The sequence below is a fragment of the Heterodontus francisci genome, chromosome 31 (assembly GCF_036365525.1).
Source record: "Heterodontus francisci isolate sHetFra1 chromosome 31, sHetFra1.hap1, whole genome shotgun sequence".
Lineage (NCBI taxonomy): Eukaryota > Metazoa > Chordata > Chondrichthyes > Heterodontiformes > Heterodontidae > Heterodontus > Heterodontus francisci.
Genome location: NC_090401.1, coordinates 62102974 through 62126628, shown reverse-complemented (window position 1 = coordinate 62126628; position 23655 = coordinate 62102974). Strand labels below are relative to the sequence as shown.

The 23655-nt window shown below is 44.2% G+C and overlaps 1 protein-coding gene across 1 annotated transcript; it reads right to left on the bottom strand.

Moving 5' to 3' along the window:
• Positions 1–1884: 1884 nt before the first annotated feature.
• fam167b (family with sequence similarity 167 member B) lies at positions 1885–14677 on the bottom strand. The gene is made up of 2 exons (XM_068011023.1): positions 14318–14677; positions 1885–2207 (listed from the first exon to the last, which is right to left on the bottom strand). The coding sequence occupies exons 1-2, from the start codon at positions 14639–14641 to the stop codon at positions 1944–1946; spliced, it is 588 nt and encodes a 195-aa protein (XP_067867124.1). The 5' UTR covers positions 14642–14677; the 3' UTR covers positions 1885–1943.
• Between the last annotated feature and the right edge of the window lie 8978 nt (positions 14678–23655).

The following is a 23655-nucleotide window of genomic DNA, read 5'->3' as shown; positions in this document are numbered from 1 at the left end:
GTTGATGAAAGCCGAAAGCAATTTTTAATATTAACGTGTTCTTTCTATTTTCCTGCCTTTCGTGAGCTTTTGTTATCATGCAGCCCTTTGGCTGGTGCACAACTTCTCCACAGCTTCCAATCTGATGCTGCAATCGAGTTAAAATCAAACCATAAAGTTCTCTTAGCAAGAAAAGATGCTCCACCAAGAATACAATCTGTTGGTTGTCCCAGCCAACAACAACTTGTGCCATTAACGTCTGAGTAATCAGACAAAAATTGACACTGATCCAAAGAAGGGGATTTTAGGAGGGTTGGGTAAAAGCTTGGTCAAAGAGTTAGATGTTAAGGAGCGTCTTAAAGGAGGAAGGAGAAATGGAGAAGCGGAGAGGTTTAGGGTGGAAAAAGTTTTAAGAAATGTAAATTAAGATAACAGAAAAGGTTTAAGTTTGTAGTTTCACTGTGGTGGAAGAATGATTCCTTAAACTAAAAATCACTATAAAGTAAAAATTATATCTAAAGGAGAAGCAGTAGAAGTGGATCCTGCTCATGTACAAGGGAAACACATTAACGTCAGATTAGCGACATGGTAAACTCAGATACATCAGAATGGGATTTGAAGATAAGTTTACAGCTATAAAATAATCCTGGCATTATGTGTAGTGAAATCTGCAACTCAGGACATCTTGACCTGAAAAGTGGAGAATAAGAATATTGCACGCAAAAATATGGTCAAATAAAGTGGAAAGATTCTGTTTTTGTAAAAGATTGCGTCAAAATTGCAGAACTAATATAAGATGGGGTTTCTGTTGTTAAAGCGCAACGTCAAAATTCCTCCATTCTGGGAATGTCGTCACCATTAACTGGGAGGATGGGAATGGAAATGGAATTTGGGTCAGAATCAATTGTGCTCTCGTTGCCCGATCAGACATTTTGAAGGTTTTGGCGACAGGCTCATCATGTGCTTACCCATTTGTGATGGGCATATTATGACTCCATGCAAATGAGGAAAATACAAAATAGCTTCTTCATTTACACTCTGAGCAATGCTGATAATGGGGATGCTTCTGTACCCTTACACCCAGTGTTGCTAGGGTGGCAGAGGCATTTAAATTTTAAAAGACCCCAGTTTTCCCACTGCAGTCAGTTGGAGAGCAGTCAATTCCAACACAGAAATGCAGACTCTCAAAAAAAAAGGGCCAAATATTGACTTTCAATTTCTTACAGCCAGTTTCATTGTGCTGTGACTTAGCTCTGACAACATCCTTCCTGAGGTGGGTATTCCAGTTGTGCTGTCGATGGTTCAGCTCACATTGATGCAGGATGAAAATTTGCAAAGCATTTTTTGACATCCTCTTGTTAGTTTTGAGGCAATTTTTGATGTTTACTAAGCACACTAAAATCATTTCTCCAATGGCAGAATGGTGTTTAAGTTGGTTTATTCGTACTTGATTTTACATGACCTTATTTCTAAGTAAAAGGAGAATAAAAATGCAAAGATATTTAATTATCTCTGTTAATGGCAGTGGGTGATTGAGGATCAATGTATATGTATAGAATATTCTGCCAGATTTAGACAATGTTTTTGGATCTGTGTTGATGATGTGAAAGATGATGACATTGAAGAATCGAATTCCCCTACATCCCCCACCACCATCCTCATCAAACACTCCTCAGTGAGGCAAAGCACAAAGCAGATACAATGCAAAACTCCAGGAACATTACCCTGATAATATAGCTTATCTGCAGCTTCACCAAGCAGTATATCCCCCAGTTCCACACTGCCTGTGGCCCATGAGGATTATTCAAATTCATGTAACAGGGTTTCTTACTCTGAACTGGGTTGAAACTTGACTCCAGCAATGATTAACACACAATCCCCTCACAGTAAGATATTAAGCATAGGTTTACTGATCAAATTTTGTTTTATTAGTAGTCTATCTGGTTAATTGGTTCCACGTTAGATCAGGAGAGAGAGAATCTTCTGGAATTAATGTTCATTTTAGTCACTCCAATGTGTTTGAGCGGTGTGGAGAGAGTGAATACAGCTTTCAGGGGAATGTCCAAGAGTAAGTCAGACTCCTCCTCGCATTCCTCCAGTCCGTACTTCACATCATCCAACATCTCCTTGTGCTGATGGCAGACCTGCTCCACCTTTAGTCTGTGAATCTCTCTCCTCAGGCAAATGAGCTTTCGGGCTAGCTGATGATCGAAGGACTGCATCTCTCTCTGAAAGAATGATGCAAATCAATGAATAATTACCAATAAAAAATGTATTTACCTTTAAGAGACAAAGTCAAACTGAATGAATAAAATGATAAAATTATTTAATTTGGAAGATGGTTCCATGAACTGTTAGTATTCAGGTACAGCGAGTGATTAGAAAGGTGAATGGAATGTGGTTGTTTATTGCAAGGAGAATGGAATATAAAAGTAGGGAAGTTCTCCTACAGTTGTACAGTGAGTACATCTGGAGTACTGTGTACAGTTTTGGTCTCCTTACTTAAGAAAGGATATAAATGCATTAGAAGCAGTTCAGAGAAGGTTCACTCGACCGATTCCTGGGATAAAGGGGTTATCTTATGAGGAAAGGTTGGACAGTTTGTGCCTGTAACATTTGGAGCTTAGAAGAATGAGAGGTGATCTTATTGAAACATATAAGATCCTGAGGAGACCTAACAGGGTGGATGCTAGAAGGATGTTTCCCCTTGTGGGGGAGTCTAGAGCTAGGGGACACAGTTTGAAAATATGGGGCCTCCCATTTAAGATGAGGAGAAAATCTTTTCACAGAGGGTCATTAGTCTGTGGAATTCTCTTTCCCAGAGAGCAGTGAAGGCAGGGTCCTTGAATATCTTTAAGCCTGGGTTAAATAGATTCTTGATCGACAAGGGAGTCAAAGGGTATCGGGGGTAGACAGGAAAGTAGAGTTGAGGCCACAATCAGATCAGCCATGATCTTATCAAATGGTAGAGCAGGCTTGAGGGGCCGAATGGCCTACTCCTGCTCCTAATTCACATGTTCATATGTTACTGTTTAATTTAGCAGTATCATAACTTTAGTCAAAGCCAGATTAATAATTAATTTAATCTTTTGGAAATCAAAAATACAGATCACTATATCTGTGATCTGCAGTTAGAATGATTGGATTTTAAAGCACAGGAGACCATTTTGTTCGATTTCTCTGTGCTGCCTCTCTGAATATACTAACCACTTAGTTCCATTCTCCTGCTCTTTCCCTATATCCTTTACAAATTATGATTGTTTTGTTTTAATATTTATCCACTTCCCTTTTAAAAACTGTTAGATTTTCTGCCAGGGCATTCTATGTCATAACAAGTCTGCATAAAGAAACATTCTCTTACAACATCAACAATGACAACTTGCATTTATATAGTGCCTTTAACATAATGTCCCAATGTGCTTCATAGGAGTATAAGAACACAGGAAATAGGAGCAGGCATGGGCTATACGGCCCCTCGAGCCTGTTTTGCCATTCAATAAGATCATAGCTGCTCTGATCTTGGTCTCAATTCTACTTAGGTGCCTGTTCCCCATAACTCTTGACCCCCCTATAGTTCAAAAATCTGTCTATCTCAGCTTTCAATAAATTCGTAGGAGCGTAATCAGACAACCATTAACAGCAGGCAAAATAAGGAGACATTAGGGCAGGTGGCCAAAAGCTGGGTAAAAGGGGTCTGTTTTAAGAAGCATCTTAAAGGAAGACAGAGAGGCGAGGCAGAGAGGTTTACAGAGGGAATTCCAGAGCTTAGGGCCTAGATAGTTGAAGGCTTGGCCACCAATGGCAGGGTGAAGAAAATCAGGGATACACAAGAGGCTAGAATTGGAGCAACACAGATTTCTCAGCAGACTATAGGGCAGGAGACAGGGAGGAGTGAGGCCTTGCAGCAACCTCTCCTATTGTTCTTTTGGTAATGATCTTAACTTTATGCTCTCCAGTTATCAACTCATAGACCAGTAAAAATGTTTTTTCTTATTTATGTTATAATTTTGAACGCCTCTACCAGATCATCTCTTAACCTTTATTGTCGAGAAAACAGTCCCAGTTTCTCTAATGTCTCCTATAACTAGAACCTCTCATCCTTGATTTCATCCAAGTAAATTTCTTCTGCATCCTCTCCATGACTTTGACATCTTTCTTAAAATAGAATGCACAAAACAGGGCACAATATACTAACACAACCTATTAATAGATTTAGCATTACTGTTTTGCCTTTGTATTTAATACCCCTATTTAAAATAACGAATCTCATTTTTCAGGACAGCTTTATTCATTTCCCCCACTTTTAAAGGTTTGTGTGAAAGGGTAGAAATCATTTCTACTTCTGGGGAACCAAGAACTAGGGGAAATAACCTTAAAATTAGAACCAGGTCATTCAGGAGTGAAATCAGGAAGTTCTTCTTCACACAAAAGGTAGTACAAATAAGAAGATAAAAAATAGGAGCAGGAGTAGACCATATGGCCCATTGAGCCTGCTCCGCCATTCAATATGATCATGGCTGATCATAGGCTTAAACTCCACTTTCCCGCCTGCTTCCCATATCCTTTGATTCTCTGAGAGACCGAAAATCTGTATATTCCAGCCTTAAATGTATTCAGTGATGACACATCCACAATACTCTGGGGTAGAGAATTCCAAAGTATCACAACTCTTTGAGTGAAGAAATTTCTCCTCATCTCAGTCCTAAATGATCAGCCCCTTATCCTGAAACTGTGCCTCCATGTTCTAGATTCCCCAGCCAGGGGAAGCAATCTCTCAGTGTCTACCCTATCCAGCCCCTTCAGAATCATGTATGTTTCAATGAGATCACCTCTCATTCTTCTAAACTCCAGAGAGTTTAGATCCAATTTACTCAGCCTCTCATTATAGGACAACCCTCTCATCCCAGGGACCAATCTAGTGAACCTTCGCTGTACTGCCTCCAATGTAAGTACATCTTTCCTTAAATATGGAGACCAAAATTTCACACAGTATTCCAGGTGTGATCTCCCCAAAGCCCTGTACAATTGCAATAAGACGACTTTATTCTTGTACTCCAATTTCCTTGCAATAAAGGCCAACTTGTCATTTGCTTTCCTAATTACTTGCTGTACCTGTTTGCTAATTTTTTCTGTGCCTTGTATGAGTACATCCAAGTCTCTATGAACATCAACATTTACAAGTTTCACACATTGTAAAAAATATTCTGCTTTTCTATTCTTATGGTCAAAGTGAATAACCTCACACTGCCTAACATTATAGTCCATCTGCCATTTTGTTGCCCACACACTTAACCTGTCAATATCACTTTGCAGCTCTGTGTGCTCCTCACAAATTACATACCCACCTAGCTTTGTATCACCAGCAAACTGAGCTACAATACCCTGTATCTTCATCTAAGACATTAATATAGATTGTAAATAGCTGAGGCCTTGCAACACTCCACTAGTCACAGCCTGCCAACTTGAAAAATGCTCTATTTATTCCTACTCTCTGCTTCCTGTCCATTAACCAATTCTCTATCCATGTTAATATATCACCCCCAAATCCATGAGCCCTTATTATGTTTATTAACCTTTTGCGTAGCTCCTTATCGAATGCCTTTTGGAAATCCAAGTATATTACATCTTCAATAAACTCTCATAAATTTGTCAATCGGGACTTTCCTTTCCTAAAACCATGTAGACTTGTTCCAATCATATTGTGCTTTTCTAAGTGCATTGTCAATACTTCCCTAATAATAGATTCCAGTACTTTCCCAAGGACTGATGTAAGGCTAACTGGCCTGTAGTTCCCTGTTTCTCCTCCCTCCTTTCTTGAGTAGCAGTGTTACATTTGTTAACTGCCAATCATCTGAAATGTTCGCCCCCAAAACACTATTGTATACAAGAACAATTGAAGCTTTCAAGACAAGACTTTTGTTCAGTAAGAGTATGAAGGGATACAAACCAAAGATGGGAAATTGGAGTTGAGGGGCAGAATGGCCTTCTCTTATTCCGAATTTTCCAATTATCTAAATATCTGAGTCACTCTGCTCTTCTACTCCTTTTAAAGTGTTACAATTGGGGGTATACATCCCCTCTGTATTGTTCCTCTGAAACTATCTCATCACATTTGTCTCTGCAAAAAAGTTCATCCAGCATCCATCAGCTCAATCTAGCAAACTATGTCCTCTAGAAATCATTTTCCGTTCTCCAAGCAGTTAGCCATGCTCCCTACTTAAAGGTTATCTTCACATTCTGAAATTGAACAAATGACAGTCATGTCCAGATTATTTTTATATATTGAAATCAATGATGCTAACACAGATCCTGGGGACACAACTCTTTATATTCATGCAGTCCAGAAAACATACTTTAATCATTGTGTCAGCCAGGGCTCAGTTGGTATCGCTCCTGCCTCAGAGTCAGAAGATTGTAGGTTCATGTTCCATTCCAGAAACTTGAGCACCAAGTCATGGCTGACACTCCAGTGAGGGAGTGCTGCAGTGTCGGAGGTATGGTACTGAGGAACGCTGCACTGTCGGAGATGCGGTACTGAGGAATGCTGCAGTGTCGGAGGTACGGTACTGAGGAAAGCTGCACTGTCGGAGGTACGGTACTGAAGAACGCTGCACTGTCAGAGGTACGGTACTGAGGAACGCCGCACTGTCGGAGGTACGGTACTGAGGAATGCTGCACTGTCAGAGGTACGATACTGAGGAGCGCTGCACTGTCGGAGATGCGGTACTGAGGAAAGCTGCACTGTCGGAGGTACGGTACTGAGGAACGCTGCACTGTCGGAGGTGCAGTACTGAGGAGTGCTGCACTGTCGGAGATGCGGTACTGAGGAAAGCTGCACTGTCGGAGGTACGGTACTGAGGAACGCTGCACTGTCAGAGGTGCAGTACTGAGGAACGCTGCACTGTCGGAAGTACAGTACTGAGGAACGCCGCACTGTCGGAGGTACGGTACTGAGGAGTGCTGCACTGTCGGAGATGCGGTACTGAGGAACGCCGCACTGTCGGAGGTACGGTACTGAGGAACGCTGCACTGTCGGAAGTACGGTACAGAGGAGCGATGCACTGTCGGAGGTACAGTACTGAGGAACGCCGCACTGTCGGAGGTACGGTACTGAGGAATGCCGCACTGTCGGAGGTACGGTACTGAGGAACGCCGCACGGTCGGAGGTGCAGTACTGAGGAGTGCTGCACTGTCGGAGGTGCGGTACTGAGGAATGCTGCACTGTCGGAGATGCGGTACTGAGTAGCGTCGCACTGTCGGAGGTACAGTACTGAGGAACGCCGCACTGTCGGAGGTACGGTACTGAGGAACGCCGCACTGTCGGAGGTACGGTACTGAGGAACGCCGCACTGTCGGAGGTACGGTACTGAGGAACGCCGCACTGTCGGAGGTACGGTACTGAGGAACGCCGCACTGTCGGAGGTACGGTACTGAGTAGCGCCGCACTGTCGGAGGTACGGTACTGAGGAACGCCGCACTGTCGGAGGTACGGTACTGAGGAACGCCGCACTGTCGGAGGTACGGTACTGAGGAACGCCGCACTGTCGGAGGTACGGTACTGAGGAACGCCGCACTGTCGGAGGTACGGTACTGAGGAACGCCGCACTGTCGGAGGTACGGTACTGAGGAATGCCGCACTGTCGGAGGTACGGTACTGAGGACTGCCGCACTGTCGGAGATGCGGTACTGAGTAGCGCCGCACTGTCGGAGGTACGGTACTGAGGAACGCTGCACTGTCGGAAGTACGGTACTGAGGAACGCCGCACTGTCGGAGGTACGGTACTGAGGAATGCCGCACTGTCGGAGGTACGGTACTGAGTAGCGCCGCACTGTCGGAGATGCGGTACTGAGGAACGCCGCACTGTCGGAGGTACGGTACTGAGGAACGCCGCACTGTCGGAGGTACGGTACTGAGGAACGCTGCACTGTCGGAAGTACGGTACTGAGGAACGCTGCACTGTCGGAGGTACAGTACTGAGGAACGCTGCACTGTCGGAAGTACGGTACTGAGGAATGCCGCACTGTCGGAGGTACGGTAGTGAGTAGCGTCGCACTGTCGGAGGTGCGGTACTGAGGAACGCCGCACTGTCGGAGGTACGGTACTGAAGAACGCTGCACTGTCAGAGGTACGGTACTGAGGAACGCTGCACTGTCGGAGATGCGGTACTGAGGAATGCTGCACTGTCGGAGGTACGGTACTGAGGAGCGCTGCACTGTCGGAGGTACGGTACTGAGGAGCGCTGCACTGTCAGAGGTACGGTACCGAGGAACGCTGCCCTGTCGGAGATGCGGTACTGAGGAACGCTGCACTGTCGGAGGTACGGTACTGAGGAGCGCTGCACTGTCAGAGGTGCAGTACCGAGGAACGCTGCACTGTCGGAGATGTGGTACTGAGGAGTGCTGCACTGTCGGAGATGCGGTACTGAGGAACGCTGCACTGTCGGAGATGTGGTACTGGGGAGTGCTGCACTGTCGGAGATGCGGTACTGAGGAACGCTGCACTGTCGGAGATGCGGTACTGAGGAGTGCTGCACTGTTGGAGATGCGGTACTGAGGAACGCTGCACTGTCGGAGATGCGGTACTGAGGAGCGATGCACTGTCGGAGATGCGGTACTGAGGAACGCTGCACTGTCGGAGGTACGGTACTGAGGAGCGCTGCACTGTCAGAGGTGCAGTACCGAGGAACGCTGCACTGTCGGAGATGTGGTACTGAGGAGTGCTGCACTGTCGGAGATGCGGTACTGAGGAACGCTGCACTGTCGGAGATGTGGTACTGGGGAGTGCTGCACTGTCGGAGATGCGGTACTGAGGAACGCTGCACTGTCGGAGATGCGGTACTGAGGAGTGCTGCACTGTTGGAGATGCGGTACTGAGGAACGCTGCACTGTCGGAGATGCGGTACTGAGGAGCGATGCACTGTCGGAGATGCCGTACTGAGGAACGCCGCACTGTCGGAGATGCGGTACTGAGGAGCGATGCACTGTCGGAGATGCGGTACTGAGGAACGCCGCACTGTCGGAGATACGGTACTGAGGAACGCTGCACTGTCGGAGGTACGGTACTGAGGAACGCCGCACTGTCGGAGATACGGTACTGAGGAACGCTGCACTGTCGGAGGTACAGTACCGAGGAACGCTGCACTGTCGGAGATGCGGTACTGAGGAACGCCGCACTGTCGGAGATACGATACTGAGGAACGCTGCACTGTCGGAGGTACAGTACCGAGGAATGCTGCACTGTCGGAGATGCGGTACTGAGGAACGCTGCACTGTCGGAGGTACAGTACCGAGGAACGCTGCACTGTCGGAGATGCGGTACTGAGGAACGCCGCACTGTCGGAGATACGATACTGAGGAACGCTGCACTGTCGGAGGTACAGTACCGAGGAATGCTGCACTGTCGGAGATGCGGTACTGAGGAACGCTGCACTGTCGGAGGTACGGTACCGAGGAACGCTGCATTGTCGGAGATGCGGTACTCAGGAACGCTGCACTGTCGGAGGTACGGTACTGAGGAACGCTGCACTGTCGGAGGTACGGTACTGAGGAGTGATGCACTGTCGGAGATGCGGTACTGAGGAACGCCGCACTGTCGGAGATGCGATACTGAGGAATGCCGCACTGTCGGAGATGCGGTACTGAGGAACGCCGCACTGTCGGAGGTACGGTACTGAGGAATGCTCCACTGTCGGAGGTACGGTACTGAGGAACGCTGCACTGTCGGAGATGCGGTACTGAGGAATGCTGCACTGTCGGAGGTACGGTACTGAGGAACGCCGCACTGTCGGAGATGCGGTACTGAGGAATGCTGCACTGTCGGAGATGCGGTACTGAGGAACGCTGCACTGTCGGTGATGCGGTACTGAGGAACGCTGCACTGTCGGAGATGCGGTACTGAGGAATGCTGCACTGTCGGAGATGCGGTACTGAGGAACGCTGCACTGTCGGAGGTACGGTACTGTGGAACGCCGCACTGTCGGAGATGCGGTACTGAGGAATGCTGCACTGTCGGAGATGCAGTACTGAGGAACGCCGCACTGTCGGAGGTACGGTACTTAGGAATGCTCCACTGTCGGAGGTACGGTACTGAGGAACGCTGCACTGTCGGAGATGCGGTACTGAGGAATGCTGCACTGTCGGAGGTACGTTACTGAGGAACGCCGCACTGTCGGAGATGCGGTACTGAGGAACGCTGCACTGTCGGTGATGCGGTACTGAAGAACGCTGCACTGTCGGAGATGCGGTACTGAGGAATGCTGCACTGTCGGAGGTACGGTACTGAGGAACGCCGCACTGTCGGAGGTACGGTACTGAGGAACGCCGCACTGTCGGAGATGTGGTACTGAGGAACGCTGCACTGTCGGAAGTAAGGTACTGAGGAATGCTGCACTGTCGGAGATGCGGTACTGAGGAATGCTGCACTGTCGGAGGTGCAATCTTCCATGTGAGGCATTAAACTGAGATCTGCCCTCTCAGGTGGATGTAAAAGATCCTATTGCACTATTTCAGAGGAAGTTTCTCTCTGGTGTCCTGGATCCATTATTTATCCCTCAACCAACATCAGAAAAACAGATTAACTGGTCATTAACCCATTACTGTTTGTGACACCTGGCTTTGTGCAAATTGGCTGCTGTGTTTCCCACACTTCAAAAGTGTTTTGTTGGCTGAAAGGTGCTATATAAATGCAAGTCTTTATTTGCTTGCTTTCACTTATCCAACTTGCTGCCAATGCTGCCAATTTCCCTTTCATTTATTTTTATTATTGAGAACCCTGTGGAATAATCTAAGAAAGATCAACAATATCATATTAATTATATGGTTTCTTATTGATGGTCAGAAAGTGCAACAATGGAATGGAGGAAGGGGGAGAAAAACTGAATCTTAGGAAAAGAACCCCACAATAACCATCCCTTGCCCAGAGTCTAACTGTGATCACTCTGTTTCTCCTGCTTCCATATTTACTCTGATCTTAACCGTGTTCAGGTCATTAAATTAGAACAATTATCAGCAGCCAATGCAAAAAAAATCTCGGCATTCCTGACAGTTTATATCGATGGTACATCTCATGTTCTGTATACCTGCACCTGCTCAATGCAAATCACTATTCAATGTTACAACCTATTTAATACAAGTGTTCACTACAAGTGTGTACTGACCTCCTAAAATATACCTGGGACTGTACAAATGTTAATAATAAAAACAATATTAAAAGGTAGAGTTAGCTTTGCAAACCTCACATGAAGCATAAACTGACTGGAGATACTGCCTTGATCTGCTGAGTGTCTGCAACATGTCCTTGGAGAGATCATTTTTGTTCGAGCTCAGGATGGATTGGGTACTGGGATGTCTCACTGCCATTCATGCACCAGCATGCCTGCATTTGATACTGACAACTGGAATTTTTGTTACTTGGTCCAGCAAAATTCAAGCCTCTCTCCTCTCAGAGCTGTTGCTAAGAAACATAAGAAAAATAAAAATTGGAGCAGAAGGTGACCTTATGGCCCCTCAAGCATCCTGCATCATTTAAGATCATAGCTGGCGTTCTACACCAACTCCACTTCATGCCCTTGATTTCCTTACAGTCCAAAAATCTATCAATCTCCACCTTGAATATACTCATCGACTAAGAATCCACAGCCTTCTGGGGTAGAGAATTCTTAGAACTGACATCCCTCTAAGTGAAGAAAGTTCTCCTCATCTCAGCTCAAAACGGCCAACCCCTTATCATGAAACTATTGCCCTGATTTTAACTCTGTCTAAGTGAATGGGTTATGAGTAAATTAAAATCTTGTCCATATTATGACCCCTAGTTCTAGACTCCCCAGGCGGCGGAAATATCGCCCCAGCATCTACACTGTCAAGTCCTCTCACCTCTCATTCTTCTAAACTCCAGACAGTCTCGGCCAGTTCTGCTCAGTTAATGGAAGCAGTCCTGGCCTCTGCGTATTGTAGGTGGGAATTTTTGCAAGGGCACGAATTCCTGCTTGTTTTTTGTAGCAAATAGAATCACTTTCAGCAAAATTTGATGAGAAGCAACTCAAAGAGGAGTGGGATGAAGAAGGGATGAATGGATAGCAAAGAAACAGCATGAGGAGAGGGCAGAAATCGGGAGTTGTGTTTGGAGTGAGGGAGAAAGGAGAGTGTAAGTAAAGGGAAAGAAAGTGGCAACATGAAGTGCAGTTGGAGGAGCAGTGTCAGCACAAACTAACGGGGACAGGAAATGAAAGGTTACAGACTTGAAACATTAACTCTGCTTTTCTCTCCACTGATGCTGCCATACCTGCTGAGTATTTCCAGCACTTTCTGTTTTTATTATAGATGAAAGCCAGCTTGAATTGAGAATATTGGAGAGGGAAATGAGTGTGGACTTGAGCTGGGTGGAGAAGGAGAACGCTGCCAACATCAATGTGACAGAAGGAATAAGATTGCCAGTTTGAATTGTGCTCAAAATGTCCCCTCCACTGTAAATCTAAACCAGTATCAAATCATGGATTCACATCAGATTATCTGAAGGCTCAAGTATCAGGTGCACTGAATAAATAAGCAAGACCATACACCCATTCTGAATGTTATCTGAATTAATAATATGGGAGTTGGCACTCGGCAATCTAATAACAATAATGCTGATTTAAAGGATTTGACAAAAGCTTTCGTGAATCATACATTAAAACTCAACTTTAGCGGGCATGAAAAGCTCCTGTTATATACCCCAATACCCAGCCTGGTGTAAAGCTCCTGTTATATACCCCAATACCCAATACCGAAAGCCATTTCCCTTTCTATGAAAGTCATTGGAATGGAGAATCGGGCGGGTGTATGACAGGGGGCAGATCTGCTACTGCCTGTCCACACCATACCAAAGTTGAATTTTACCCCAATGCTCTCTTGCATTGGTAGAGGAGATAGGATTCAATGGTAATCATTCTTTTACCCATTGAGATGTTAAACTGGTTGAATGCAGCCAGTCTCTGAACGCTGTGCCAAACACAGCAGGAATTTGGAAGATTGGTAGCTATTCAATGGGCACTAGAGACTTCATTCCCAACTTCTCTGTAACTGAAGAAACACAATTGTCAATACTCCTTCCCTTCATCTTATAACTACATCCTATCCCAGTTAGTCAATCTGTCGCCTCTGAATCACAAGGTTCTGGGTTCAAGTACCACTCTAGGGCTTGAGCACACTCTAGTGCAGTTCTGAGTAAGTGCTACTCTATCAGAGGAGAGGTTAAACCAAGGCCCCATCTACTTGCTCGGGTGGATGTAAAACATCCCATAGCACTATTTTGAAGAAGAGCAGGGGAGTTCTCCCTGGTGTCAGAGTCAATATTTATCATTCAACCAACATCACTTAAACAGATTATCTGTTCATTATCACATTGCTGTTTGTGGGATCTTGCTGTGCACAAACTGGCTGCCACATTTCCTACAACATCAAAAAGTACTTTATTGTATGAAAAGTGCTTTGAGGTGTCCGGTGGTCATGAAAGGCGCTATATAAATGCAAATCTTTTCTTTTATTCCCTCCAAGCTTTGATTTTCTTGTTAAATGAGCGGCTGTTACAGCCTCGTTATCCGGGGACTCCTGTAAGTGTGCGGAGATCAAAGAAGAATCAAACACAGCAGTTAAACAGCCCTTAACAGCAACTGAAAAGAGAAAGAAAAAGAAATTCAGAAATGATACTGAGATGCAGGCAGTTTGGAAATGTCCCAGAAGTGAACACACAGTGGGTCCACATATAGTCAAAAAAAATCAAAGTGCCAAGTGACGGTATAACTTCGGGTTCAAACCCTGATCTGAGTCAGCGACCTCTTGAGCCCTTTTATAAAACTTAGGGTGTTTCTTTAAGAGTGTTGAGAATTCTGAAAGCTCTCAAATGCGCTTTTAAAATCCTCTGAAAAGCAACTGGGAGCAGAGTTGTGGGATTGTGTGTGTGGAGAACTCTCTCCTGACCCACACCAAGTAGCAACCTGCAAACCACAATGGAACTGCATTGACATCAGACTAAACAGTAACAGCAGTGTGTGTGAATCAGTGTGCAAAACAGAGATAGATTTACAAATGACAAAGATTTGTCTGGCTGGGGAAAGACAATGAGATTATTCATTTCCCACTGATGTTCCAACAGGTAGGATATGAAAAGGTGCAGACACATTGTGTGAATGCTGGAATAGGGCAGATACAAAGATACTGCAAAGGTTTAGTTTTTAAAAGTTTTTTTAAAAATCAAACGCCTTCAGAAAGATTATTAGGTTCCAGGTTAGTAAATCCTATTCCCACTTTCATAAAATAATACTTTTCCCAAAGTCACAATGGGTAATGTTATCGCATTACTTACAAGTTCTTTTCTAAGCCAATCTAAAGCTTCACCAATGTTTGCAAAACCACAGATTTTAGTGAGAGAGATGTCACTTTTGTTGCTGACACTCTGTCCCAGTGACAGGTTAATATTTCGGTCACTTGGTGTTCCCGAGTGAGGCTCATATCCCTCAGCCACTTTCCAGGGTTGACTCTCCAGCTTTTCTTTCCATTCTGTGAACGAAGGTCTCCTGGTCTGAAGTTTTAATTTTGCTGTCAGTGCTTTCACTCGGCTGAGGTGATCGTCCGGCTCCAAATCCGCCTCGTCCCTTCCCGCAGGTTCAGGATTGAGTGCTAGAGACATCAGCCGCTGGAAACAGGCTTGTTGTATTGGTGTTGGAGATTGTCAGAATGATGAGAAAGCTGAGACCCGGCTACACTTTTATAGCTGTCTGTTATTATTTAACAGAGCCGCCCAGTCATCTTAAAGGGACCATGCAGAGTCTTTGTAGCGTGTAACCAGCACCAAATAAAGATTCATAAAGAAATCATATAATTTTACCTTCGATTTTCTATACTAACCCGATCATTTTTCTGGCATTTGTTCCAAAAATCCGGTCCTCACTTTTCCTTCTTTCTCTCTTATGTTTCTGTTTTGTTTGTCACCAAAATTTGTCACCATTTGCATTTCATATTCAAATAATTTATTCACCACTTATCTCTTATATATCCCCCCCCCCCCCTTTGGTTAAGCATGTTACTGTATTTTTAGTGAAATATTGAATATCTTAGTCCAATTTTATGTGATTTCCTTCTACAATGAGCTGTAACCAAATAATGTCGGAAATATTCCTCATTAAATTATCCAGTTTATGTTTTATCCTCCATCTGATTTTAGGAGTTGACAGGTGAGTGATGCTGTCTCCCTTCCACTCTCAGTCTCCCACACAGTTTACCCACTAACTTGGTCACTAAATGGAGATCAGCTTTTTTTAATTCATTCATTGGTTGTTGGGTATCACTGGCAAGGCCAGCATTTGTTGTCCATCTCTAACTGCCCTGGAGAAGATGGTTGGGTGCCGCCTTCTTGAACCGCTGCAGTCCGTCTGATATAGGTACACCCACAGTGTTGTTAGGGAGGGAGTTCCAGGATTTTGACCCAGCGACAGTGAAGCAACGGTGATATTGTTCCAAGTCAGCATGGTGTGAGGCCTGGAGGGGAACTTGCAGGTGGTGGTGTTCCCATGCATCTGCTGCCCTTGTCCTTCTAGGTGGTAGAGGTCATGGGTTTGGAAGGTGCTGTCAAAGGAGCCTTGGTGAGTTGCTGCAGTGCATCTTGTAAATGGTACACACTGCTGCCACTGTGCGTCAGTGGTGGAGGGAGTGAATGTTAAAGGTGATGGATAGAGTGCCAATCAAGTGGGCTACTATGTCCAGGATGACGTCGATCTTCGTGAGTGTTGTTGGAGCTGCAGAAGTGCGAAGAGAAAACAAAGGAGAAATAACCGCATGTGAGCCGCCAATAACAAATCCTGAACCAAGTCAGTAGCTCGGATCTGCTCCAAGTCATCTTGGCTTTATTGGGGAATTATGGAATCCAGTCCAGTACTTTTTACAAGATGGTGTTAGATGCACCTGGTACAAGCAACACACAACGGGCAGTGCATTTGCTCACCAAGCATTTAGAGGAGCTGATTTTCCTAAGCTAACTTTAGCTTTTCTGCAGCCCCCGGCAAACTGTCTGAACAATGGGCTTAGATGCAGATTCTGCACAGTTCTAAAATTGATCCTGTTTCCACTTGATGAACTTTCATTCACTATCAGCTTCACAGCTACTTATGTAGAAGAGCAGGTAAAGATTAAATTTGGTTAAAATGAGTCAGTGCTCCAAACTGATCTCAGCCAAAGTGATTATGGGTACATTATAATTGGACTCAGTGCCCAGGACTAGCGAGAAGAAAAATTATCCTGAAAGCTCTTCCCCTGACAGCCAACATTTCCCAACTTCATGTGACAACCTCAATGAGCAGCCAATTCCCTGGAATGTCTGCTTGTGACTAGAAAACATTCTGTTTCTATGACAACTCTCCTTTGATCCTGGGATTATAAAAATGTTACAATGGTTGTCTGAAGCACTCACATCCATATTGACAGTGCTTCCTTAAAATGATAACAGAATATTGAAATAACTGAATAATGCAGAGCATTTGAGAGACTTTCCACCTGAACTTGTAAATACAGAGCTGTCATCAGCTGAAGGATCTCTATGTACAATGGCAATCAGTCAGTATCTGTGATTATATACTTATAACAAATCTCTCGTTACAAAAAGATGCTTTTAGTAAAATGTCAGGTAGCAATGGAGTTTACATCTTGGCAAGACGGATGCCTGACTGTTCAAACTTTATTACTGTATACAGAATATACTTAACAGTAACATTCCAATATCGCGTGAAATGTTCCATTTCATCAATTGAGCAAATACTATATTATGTATAGACTATGAACCAGTGTGTATGGAAAGTCCCCTTTTAAATTAGGGCTCTCATTAGTCAGATATCCCTTAACGTATGAGACACTAAGCAGGTTTAGATTTTGTGCAGTTGAAAGAATTCTGACAGTTTATAAACTTAAATTAAATAGATTACTGCATGTACTCACAGGAAATGAAACAGATTCTCTCTCACTCTCTCTCTCTCTCTCTCTCTCTCTCATATATCCATGTATCCACATACAGGATTGGAACAGTGAGAGCAATGTGCAACACATCAATGCTTTTGTAAAGCTCACCAAAACCATACTGCTACTGCCAAAGGAAGAAAGGTGACCACATCTCCACATCTATGGACACCGAGCACTCACACTAATCAGACCACGGACACTGACTGTGGACAATCACCATGGACACTGACCATGGAGACTGACCATGGAGACTGACTACAAAGACTACAAAGACTATAACCACATTTTTCTCTACCACTAGCCAAACTGGAGTAATATCTCGCACCCTGCAACATAGCAATAACATGGAAAGACACTCAGAGACAGCAAAGTACCATGGAAACACATCAACATCACAGGATCGAGATGCCACCCAGTCAAAGTTAAATAATAAATGATATTTGACCTACATGGAGACTTTACACTATAGTTAAATTAATCAAATTTAGGGGAAATGTTGCTGCTGGTGATGTTTTCCATTGTCTGGAATAATGGAATCAGGAAGCACTATTCCCCTGTAATTTGCAATGAAATAAACTAAACACTACTTCTGTTCGAATCACAAGGTCAGGTTAATGCAGCAAGCAGTCACTACTATCTGGAAGGACACCAACCACTGCAAAAAGAAAACATCTTGCAAAAACAGAACAGAACAACCCTGCAAATTGTGCCTGTTCATATTATAAAGCACTTAAATGTATTTACATTTAAAATTTATTGTTACACTAGTATTGGCATGTACAACATTCTGCTTTATCACAGAATGTAGAATATAAATCTTTCTTGCCTCTTTTATGTGCCTCCAAGTGCTATAAATCATTAACTAAATACTGCAGATGCTGGAAATCTGAAACAAGAACAGAAAACACTGGAAATACTCAGCAGGTCAGGCAACATCTGTGGAGAAAGAAACAGAGTTTATGTTTCAGGTCAATGACTTTTTCAAGTTCTGATGAAAGGTCATCAACCTGAAATATTAACTCTGTTTCTCTCCACAGATGCTGCCTGACCTGCTGAGTATTTACAGCATTTTCTGCTTTTATGGTATAAATCACTCCCAGGTTGCGAAGCTAGGCAGCACCCAGAACCCCACATCCTGCCCACCCATGCTTCCAACAATGTGATGCCTGAACTGGTACCCTAGTGTAGGCCAACACATTTATTACAATTTGCTTGTGGACAGTACCTCCATTCCTAGACACCCCGCTGATGGCACAACCTATGTTGGGTACTCAGTTTTTGGAATCATAGGCATCAATCTGGCCAAAGCTCATTATTTCAGCAATACATGGTGCCACCATCAAATTCTAATGCTTAAATTCTACAATGGGGCTTTTATAGAAATACATTGAACCACATTCATTCCTTATTTCAAAATTCAGGGTGATAGCCCTCCAAAACTGAGGTATGGTAACATAGTGGTTATGTTACTGCACTAGTAATCTAGAGACCTGAATGAATGAGCTGGAGACATGAGCTCAAATCCCACCACAGCATCTGGGGAATTTTAATTCAGTTAATTAAATAAATCTGGAATAAAAAGCTAGTCTCAGTAATGCTAACCATGAAACTACCGAATTGTCATAAAAACCCATCTGGTTCACTAATGTCCTTTAGGGAAGGAAATCTGCCGTCCTTACTTGGCCTGGTTTACATGTGACTCCAGAACCTCAGCAATGTGGTTGGCTCTTAACTACCCTCTGAAATGGCCTAGCAAGCCACTCAGTTGTATCTCAAGGGCAATAGGGATGGTTAACCTTGCCAACGACACACAATCCCGTGAATGCGTTTTTTTAAAAATCTTGTTATATTTTGATTCTAATACAGAAATGTTACTGGAGACTGTAAAATGTTACATCACATTCTGAATAAACTAGAAAATCTTTATTCTTGCGATTGTCAGGAAAAACCCTATATGCCAAATGGGAAATATTAATTTCAGCGGTTGGAAACTTGCCTTAGACTTTTAATGGAAAAAAACCCGACCAGTAACTTCTAAAAAACTAGCAGCCAAGATGGCCACTGTCATTTACATCTGAAATTCCAGGAGATTGGACTGGAAACAAAGTCTAACAAGAAGCCCAGCCAGGACAATGGCTTGCTCTAAGAGATTGAATTATCTAGAATGGCTTCATTACCACGGCCATCAAGGCCATCCTCACCCATTGACTTTGAAAGACCCAACCCCCTCCAGGTGTGAATGGACGTTCTGGGGCATGTAAAACCTTGAATTTCATTCAAAGATTCCAGAAAAACCTCATTAGAAACAAAGGGGATTGAGAAGAACCATCTGACCGCCTGTTTATCTCTGAAGAAACAAGTTTTGTTATACAGACAAGAGACAGGCAGTAACTGAGTGTACAGCAGAACAGAAGGCTGCTGCTCCCCTGTCTCTCTCTCTCTCTCCAGAAAACACCAAGTGAAACCCGTCTGCACCTGGGGGACCCTCCAAGCCTACAGACTGCGACAGCCAGTGACAAGGGGAAGAGAGTCAACTGCAATTCTGCCTTCAAGCAACCCTGAGCAAAGCAGGCCAATCAAAGTGCACTTTCACCAGCGAGGACTTCAAGAATACAGCTTCAGCCGAGGACTACTGGATTTACAGACTGTATTTAAGTTCCATTTATTCTGGGCTTTAATCCAACCACCAAATCTGTTTCCCTCTGTAATCTATTTGTGTGTGTGTAATTCTTGTGTGAATGTGTGTGTGAATGTGTAGCGTATTTTTAGCATTTTTAAATCTGGTTAGAGTGGTAAGAATAATAAACTTACCTCTTTCTTGTTTAAACTCAAGAAAACTGTATCTCTGTTTTTCTGTATTTCAGTGCTGTATCTCTGATCTAAAAAACCTATCTGATTGGTTATTTCGCAATCATGGTCAAGGAAAAAAGATAAAGCACTCACAGAGGTGGTAAGCACAACCACTGTTTAAAAGGAATAAACCCTGTTACAGTCAAATATGAGAAAGGGGCAAGAGGGGAGCCTGAGACCCCCTCCTCACCTGGCCGTAACACAATTTAAAAGGAATTGATAAAAATTTTCAATGACCACCTTGAAAAGGAAACATTTAAATACATTATTTATGGTCAAAGATGTTTGTTTCAACAATGCTCAAGAATGCAAATGAAGTATAAAATAAAAATATCATATGAAGTACTGGTTTAAGACAAATGTAATATTGTATCTCACACAAGGTCTGTGCCACGAGAGAAATTCTTAGCAGGCTGATTGTTTCACTCATATGTAAGCCGCAGTATGTTGTGGATATAAAGGACTCTACACAGAGTCCTATGTGATACCACTTTTAAAGAAGCTGCTGAAAGGGCATAGCATGAGCGATGAAGTTGCAAGTGAGTTATTTACCATTTTGTTCAATAGTTTTTTAAGCTGTCATATCACACCAAGATCATGTTACTCTCTTTGTACAATGTCAAATTATGGAATCATAGAATTGTTACAGCACAGAAGGCCATTCAGTCCATTGTGCACATGACATCTTTATGGAAGAGCAAATCAGCTAGTCCCACTCCACAGCCTTTTCCCTGTAGCCCTGCAAAAAAATTTTCTCTTCAGTTAAATATTCAATTCCCTTTTGAAAGCCACAATTGAACCTGCTTCCACCACATTCTCAGACAGTGCATTTCAGATCCTAACGTAAAACAGTTTTTCCTCATGTCACCACTGGTTCTTTAGCCATTCACCTTAAATCGGTGTCCTCTGGTTCTTGGTCCCTCCGCCAATGGGAACAGTTTCTCTCTATCTACTCTGTCCAGACCCCTCATGATTTTTGAACACTTCTATCAAATCTCCTCTCAACCTTCTCTTCTCTAAGGCAAACAACCCCAGCTTCTCCAATCTATCCATGTTACTGAAGTCTCTTGCCTCCAGAACCATTCTCCTAAATCTTTTCTGCACCCTCTCCAATGCCTTCACATCCTTTCTAAAGTGTGGTGCCCAGAATTAGACACAATGCTCCAGTTGAGGCCGAACCAGTGTTTTATAAATGTTCATCAAAACTTCCTTGCTTTTGTCCTCTATGTCCCTATTTATAAAGCCCAGAATCCTATATGCCTTTTTAGCTGCTTTTTCATCTGCCCTGCCACCTTTAATGATGTGTGCACATGTACCCCCAGGTCTCCCCGATTCTTCACCCCCTTTAGAATTCTATCCTTTAATTAATATTGCCTCTCCTCATTCTTCCTACCATTCTTCTTTACATTCTCTGCATTTAATTTCATCTGCCTCATGTCCATCCATTTAACCAGCCAGTCTATGTCCTTTTGAAGTGCACATGGACTGCAGTGGTTCAAGAAGACGGCTCACCACCACCTGTTCAAGAGCGATTAGGAATGGGCAGTAAATGCTGGCAGAAAGTGCCAGAAATGAGTATTTCTGGCACTTTCTGTTTTCATCTCAGAGTTCCAGCATCTGCGGTATTTTACTCTTAATAAATTCTGGCCTTGCCAGCAACGCTCACATCATAAAAATGAATTTAAAATGTCTATCACTATTCTCCTCACAGTTCACAATACTTCCAAGTTTTAAGACATCTGCAAATTTAAAAATTGTGCCCTTTGCACCCAAATCTAGGCCATTAACATAGAGTCATAGAGTTTTACAGCACAGAATCAAGAAAAGCAGAGGTGCGAATAACCAACGGACTTGTGAGCAAGATTACAGCTCATGGAATAAAAGGGACAGTAGTAACATGGATACGGAATTGGCTAAGTGACAGGAAACAAAGAGTAGTGGTTAATGGATTTTTTTCAGGCTGGAGGAAGGTTTGTAGTGGAATTCCCCAGGGGTCAGTGTTGGGACACTTGCTTTTGTTGATATATATTAATGACCTAGACCTTGGTGTACAGGGCACAATTTCAAAGTTTGCGGATGATACAAAATTGGAAGCATTGTGAACTGTGAGGAGGATAGTGTAGAACTTCAAAAGGACATAGACAAGTTGGTGGAATGGACAGACAGGTGGCAGATGAAGTTCAATGCAGAGAAATGTGAAGTGATTCATTTTGGTAGGAAGAACATGGAGAGACAATATAAAATAAATGGTACAATTCTAAAGGGGGTGCAAGAGCAGAGGGACCTGGGAGTCATACCTCGTGAAAAGGAAGATGGTTGTGGTTCTTGGAGGTCAATCATCTGAGCTCCAGGACATCACTGCAGGAGTTCCTCAGGGTAGTGTCCTAGGCCCAACCATCTTCAGCTGCTTCATCAATGACCTTCCTTTAATCATAAGGTCAGAAGTGGGGATGTTCGCTGCTGATTGCACAATGTTCAGCACCATTCGTGACTCCTCAGATACTGAAGCAGTCCGTGTAGAAATGCAGCAAGACTTGGACAATATCCAGGCTTGGGCTGATAAGTGGCAAGTAACATTCGCGCCACACTAGTGCCAGGCAATGACCATCTCCAACAAGAGAGAATCCAACCATCGCCCCTTGACATTCAAAGGCATTACCATTGCAGAATCCCCCACTATCAACATCCTAGGGGCTACCATTGACAAGAAACTGAACTGGAGTAGCCATATAAATACCGTGGCAACAAGAGCAGGTCAGAGGCTAGGAATCCTGCGGCGAGTAACTCTCCTCCTGACTCCCCAAAGCATGTCCACCATCTACAAGGCACAAGTCAGGAATCTGATGGAATACTCTCCACTTGCCTGGATGGGTGCAGCTCCAACAACACTCAAGAAGCTCAACATCATCCGGGACAAAGCAGCCCGCTTGATTGGCACCCGATCTACAAACATCCACTCCCTCCACCACCGACGCACAGTGGCAGCAATGTGTACCATCTACAAGATGCACTGCAGCCACGCACCAAGGCTCCTTAGACAGCACTTTCCAAACCTACGACCTCTACCACCTAGAAGGACATGGGCAGCAAATGCATGGGACACCACCACCTGCAAGTTCCCCTCCAAGTCACGTGCCATCCTGACTAGGAACTATATCGCCGTTCCTTCACTGTCGCTGGGTCAAAATCCTGGAACTCCCTTCCTTACAGCACTGTGGGTGTACCTACCCCAAATGGACTGCAGCGGTTCAAGAAGGCAGCTCACCACCACCTTCTCAAGGGCAATTAGGGATGGGCAATAAATGCTGGCTTTGCCAGCGATGCCCACATCCCATGAATGAATAAAAAAAGGTGTATAAGTCATTGAAGGTGGAAGGACAGGTTGAGACAGGTAATAAAGCATACAGTGTCCTGGGCTTTATTAATAGGGGCTTAGAGGGGTTGGTTAGTGAGGCCAGAGGGGATGTTGTCGTGGGGACAGCCATTGCTGTCGGGGGCGGGGGCCCTCCATGGGCCACAGAGTCCCCGATTAGGAGGGCCCACAACACCATGCCCTGCACCTACAGGGTGGCCGCCAGGGTTTAGCAGTTGGTCTCCCCATGCAGAGGGTCCATCCACTGCTGATAAAATGCCAGCAGTGGCAGAAAGAGGCCCTTAACTGGCTACTTAACTGGCTCAATTGGCCTCTGGGCTCAAGGGCCATACTCCACCTTCCCAGTCACTGGTAAAAGCCCATGGTGGCAAGAAGGCAACAGTGCCTGTAAAATGGCGAGGGAAGGTGGAGGGGGGAGGGGGGCGGTGGAGTCATAGAGTCATTTATGTCATATAAGGAGGCTATTTGGCCCA

Coding starts and splice junctions, on each gene's coding strand:
- fam167b (XM_068011023.1), bottom strand. CDS start 14,641: ATGTCTCTAGCACTCAATCCTGAACCTGCGGGAAGGGACGAGGCGGAT. Junction 2,208..14,317: donor ATTGGCTTAGAAAAGAACTT/GTAAGTAATGCG, acceptor TCATTCTTTCAG/AGAGAGATGCAGTCCTTCGA.